Source organism: Belonocnema kinseyi, chromosome 4 (assembly GCF_010883055.1).
Source record: "Belonocnema kinseyi isolate 2016_QV_RU_SX_M_011 chromosome 4, B_treatae_v1, whole genome shotgun sequence".
Taxonomy (NCBI): domain Eukaryota; kingdom Metazoa; phylum Arthropoda; class Insecta; order Hymenoptera; family Cynipidae; genus Belonocnema; species Belonocnema kinseyi.
In genome coordinates this window covers 88,986,334-88,991,618 of record NC_046660.1, presented here as the reverse complement: position 1 = coordinate 88,991,618, position 5,285 = coordinate 88,986,334, and the positions used below count along the sequence as shown (strand labels likewise).

At 36.6% G+C, this 5,285-nt stretch overlaps 1 protein-coding gene across 1 annotated transcript; it reads left to right on the top strand.

Moving 5' to 3' along the window:
* Positions 1-3,839: 3,839 nt before the first annotated feature.
* LOC117171001 lies at positions 3,840-4,370 on the top strand. The gene has a single exon (XM_033358046.1). It carries the CDS (start codon positions 3,840-3,842, stop codon positions 4,368-4,370), a length of 531 nt encoding a protein of 176 aa, XP_033213937.1.
* The last annotated feature ends 915 nt before the right edge of the window (positions 4,371-5,285 follow it).

The following is a 5,285-nucleotide window of genomic DNA, read 5'->3' as shown; positions in this document are numbered from 1 at the left end:
TAGAGCTCCAAGGAGATTATGTTAAAAAATAAAAAAAAATTTACCCAAAAAAAATTGTTTTTATACTTCATTCTAAGGACTTATTGAACTACCCTCGTATGTTAACCAAATCTGCGCAGATAAGTAAGACATCGAAGTTGTATTATATTTTACATATTATCTGTAAAAAAACTGAATGTTTTATTGAAAAGGGCGACAATGGAATGCCAAAATGCCTGAAAACCCTTATTTTAAATGTATTCTATGTGTGCCTCTAGTAAGAGGAGATTTCATATTCACAACTGGGAAACCCCGGGATTTTGGTAGACAAAAATGAGTAGATCTGTAATGGAAGAAAAGATGAAATAGGAAAAAGAAAAAAGAATTAAGACGTATAGGTAGAGAATGTAAAGTGGGTTACATCTGGTGGATTTGTGATGAGATTGTTCAAAGAATCACTGATATCCGAATCATCACTATCAAAGCAGGGCAGCCACGTTTTTTCTTACTGGGTAATTGTTGTAATTATAATATAGAAAATCCTGGATACGTAATTATATTCTCTTTGTTTTTGCTTCAATGTGAAAGGGTCAGTCAGAATTGTTTGAGAACCAGGGCACCCTAATACACATGACTTTACGCATTACACGTCACAATAACGTTTTCTTGGACATTGAAAGAGCTTGTCGATAATTAGCTACTTGGTGATGCCTAATAGCGCTTATTATGTCGTAAAAGCACGTAGGGAGTATCTGCAGAAATTTTCCCATGGGGAAAATTAAGAGGCCACGAAACATGGCTTCTTATCGTTACCTCATTGATCTAAGAATGCAGCATACTTCGACATCCAGTGTGATCTTTTGAGCTATGGAGTAATCACAAGCTCACTACGATCAGTCAAGTTATACAGATGAAGAAAACTATGTTTTGTTTAAAACCCATTTCTGTTATTTGAGAAAGTTCATAAAGTTGTCCATTAGTAATTATTCGTATGAAAAAGACGACGAAAATTGCTAAGAAGTAACAATGATACGTAAAAACATATTTTTAATTGATTTTTGAGTCATATTTGAGGCTCTGTGGGTAGGGTGAGGGTGGGTTGAAAATAAAAGTTATTAGTATGATTTTATTTCGTAGATCTAAGCTCTAGCTTGTATTTCTCAATGGCTCGACCTCGAACCCGGCTATACTCTGTTCAGCGAGAGAATGATCGACAGGAACGAATAATTTTCGTCCAGTTCGCGCAAACTGTCATAAAGGCGTGGCTTAGAAATTTTAAATCTTCGGAAACCTTGTTGCGAAGGGCCTGAATTTTAAGTGTCTGACTTCTATTTTTCCCAAACGTCATCATTCTTAAATTTACAACCGTAGAAAAAACTTCTAATGCCTGTTTAATTTTTTAAACACACCCTTTACGGGGTTTACTTCATATTATTCTGAAAAAACTTCTCGCTGTCGATAATTCTCTCACTGAACAGAGTATAGATAGATAGTAGCAAAGATCCTAAAATTAGTGGCAGATGGCGCTGGATTATTCTGTGCAATATGCAGTGTTCACTATGCAATTTTGTGTTGGTTTACAAGAGTGTCATAAATAGTCGCAAAATGCGTAAAATAATAAAAATCACTGGTAGAGTCTGGGATATCGAGCAAGAGCCACTATTCTATACGTACGTATGGATTTAACGACCTTGTTAGTAATGTTAAATTTATGCAGCTAGAACAAATTAATTATGTAATTAAAATAAATTAAAGAATGTTCAAAATTTCGCATATAGAAAATTAACGAATTTATAAAGTTCATATTTGTTTAAACTTACGAAATGATTGTATATGTAGATGTTCTTGGAGACACGTGGAAGATCAGAACGCGGAGAGACATTAAATGAACCTGAAATTGAAATGCCTTTTGTAAATGAGTAAAATTTCTAAGTCTAAACCTTCCAACAGCAAATGAGGATCCTATTGTCGATGAGGCTGAGGATGCCACAGATTCTTCTGGTAGTTGTTCCATCAATAGTAACGTAATGAAAGGGAACGGAGATTTCAGATAAGAGTTTTTGCCAATAATCTAAATGTATTTTATAAATAACTATGCAAATAACAAGGGATTACTTTCGCTTCTTACCAATTTTTGAAAAGTTATTGCATTTTAACCAATTATGACTTGTTTTTTCCAGAAAAACATTCTCTGCAACTATACTGTTTCTAATTTAAAGTGTAAATTTGTTTACTGCTGAAATCATTAAAATAATTATTTATAAGACAAGGGGTTTTAAACATATAACTGTATTTGAATATTATTGACGTATTTTTCAATTTGAACCTTGACATTTTCTAACTGATTTAAAGTTATTTATTTGTTAACGTTTGACCTATAATTGTTATACGATTCGCTAAGTATGTAATATCATTGATTTGAAATAAAAGATATTCATACTCATTTTCAAATTTTAATTAGAAGACCTTAACAAACGACGTCCTATAATAAAATTGCTCGGAATCGATATTGAACTAGGGTTAAGTCTGGGCCAGTCATAGCGATCGAGCCAGGACCTGGCTGGAAAAGAAGGTATAAGAGCTAAGGGAGGAAGTAGAAGGATTGCAGAGGTAGGTGGTGTCAGTAAGGGATAAAAAAGAGGATAAAATGCTAAAGAGAGGGGAAGAAAGGGAGTGGATGGTCATATAAAAAAGAGAATGAGAAGGGCAAATGTGGTGATGAGGCAGTGTGGAGCCTGGGCAAGAGGTTGTTCGCAGATGACTTTGTAAGGATAATAAAAATTTTCTATTGGCTAGTGATGAGTGTCTTATTTTACGAAGTGAAGGTATGGGGAGGTAAATAGGATACAGGAGAGGTGTGTAAAGTGGATACTAGCGTTGGAAGGCAGGAAAGACGAGTTTAGGGATTATAACGGGGAGTCGAGCCTGTAAATATGAGGAGCAGTTTTTGGACAAGGGGGAAGTAAGCTGGTTAGGGAGTATTGGTGGGAGAAGGAGAACAAACATAGGGATGGGAAGAGGGAGGTGTAAAGGCAAAGGTATTTTAGAACGAAGGATGGAGGATAGATGAAGTGAAAAGGATGCACGAGAAAGGTATATGAGGTGGTTTAGAGAAACGGCATGAAGAAAAAGAAGGAAGCAGGAGAGGAGAGAATAAGAGAGTCAAGGTTTAACCGAAACTATGTGTCGATTATGCCAAGGGAGAGAGCGCAATACTTGTGTGACAAACTGGAGCAAGGAAGGAAGGGACTTACAACGAGGATAAGGTGACTGTGGATGGATGTTCGTTTTTAAGAGGTAGTTGTAAGAAAATTCTGTAAATAAATGGAAGTGTAAGCAATTCAATTTTTTAAGGCCAGCAATTTTCTAATTTCTTAACTTATTAATTAACTGATTCGAAATGGGCACAAATGGCCTAATAATGTTTAAAGAACGTACAGTGTCCAAAATGTGTCAGAAAAATGTCTTTTAGATATTGGGCGCTTTTAGAACGTTATTTGGCCAGGTATATCTTTTAAAAACGACTCCAAAATTTGTGCTTACTTAGTTACTTCGAGCCGTCAGGGTTGCTACAGATGTTGAAAAACGTGAAGAAGTCATGAAATTTCAAATATTAAATGGAAAATTGTTAGTAACGTTTCTTTTAAAGTTAAAAAAATATTTTAGTACTTTAGTAAGGGATTTACAATTGGTCGAGGATTTGCAGGGTCCGGCACTCGAAGTGTAATCAACTTCAGACCGCTCGCATAGCTAACGCATGAGCATCAGCTGTGTAAAAGTTTTCTAAATGATAGATCGGAGTATTGTTTAGAAGCGCACAAAAGCATTTTGGTAAAAGTGAACGCGAAAAAAAATCAGTGATGGATTTCAAACGTAATAGTGTGATTGCTTTATATTTAACGGGAAAATCACAACCAGCGATTGTTCGTGAGCTCAATCACTTTAAAGCGAATAAAGTTTTTGTTTATCGCACTATAACTCGTTACAATAATACTGGTAGCATCGCAAAACGTCATGGAGGTTGTCATCAAAAGACTGCAACGTCACGTGAGATGGTTCAAAAAGTGAAGAAGCGACTTGAGCGAAATCCGCGACGAAGTGCCAATCAAATGGCAAAAGAACTGAAAATATCCGACCGTAGCATCCGCCTCATACAGAAAAATGATCTCAAGGTCAAGTCATACAAGATCCGAAAGGCGCATTATCTTACACCGAAGCAGCAACAAGTTAGACTTGAGAGAGCGAAAGAGTTGCTTCGCTTGGCCGAAAGCGGTCAATTTCCGAACATTGTGTTTTCTGAAGAGAAAATTTTTCCAATTGAGCAATTCGTAAACTCTCAAAACGATAAGGTTTACTTGACCGACCGTTTATACGAGAATTTGAGTCATTGATTAGCCACCAGGAGACAGCACCCGCAACAGATAATGGTTTGGGCCGCTGTAACCGCAGATGAGCGCTCTCCAATCGTTTTCATCGAGCCTGGCGTCAAGGTAAATGTCGAATATTATCGGAAAAGTATTCTGGAGGTTGCTTTGAAGCCATTGGCGGACAAACATTTCGGTGGTAGACCATGGACGTTTCAACAAGACTCGGCACCGTCTCACAAAGCTCGAGTGAACCAAGAATAACTGCAAAACAACGTTCCGTACGTCATAACGTACACCCAATTGCTTTTGAATTCGCCAGACGCGAATCCAATGGATTATTCTTTTTGGGCCATTTTGGAGAGCAAGGTCCGAACTAAAAGATACATCAGTCTCGAGACGCTGAAGAAACCCATTATCCGCGAGTGGGCCAAAATACCTGCAAGTCACATTCGGGCAGCTTGCGATTCCTTTTTGGACCGTCTCAAGGCCATAGTCAAGGCAAACGGTGATCATATCGAACCAAAGTGAATTGATTCTGAATTTTGTATTATTTTCACACATTCTGTATTTTAAATTAAATTAAAGCAACTTTCAAAACTGAATTTATAGCCTTTTTAATTGTTTAGACTTCAAGTGCCGGACCCTGTACTTCCGACCAAAAATGCCGGATTTTAATTTATTCTTTCGGCCTGCTTTTGCGAATTTTAGTTTTCTCTTTCAGTATATTTTATTTCAATGTAATTTTTTGGTCAATGGGATTCTTGAAAAAGTCCAGAGAATTGTAGTTCAATCCTAACAGGTTCAAAAATTCATATTCACATGAAGAAAAAATTTAAGTATAATACGAGGGTGGATTGATAAGTTTCCGGCCTGACCAAGAAAAACAACGTTTTTAAGAATTTTTTTTTTATTTCTCAACATAATCTCCTCCAAGGCTGA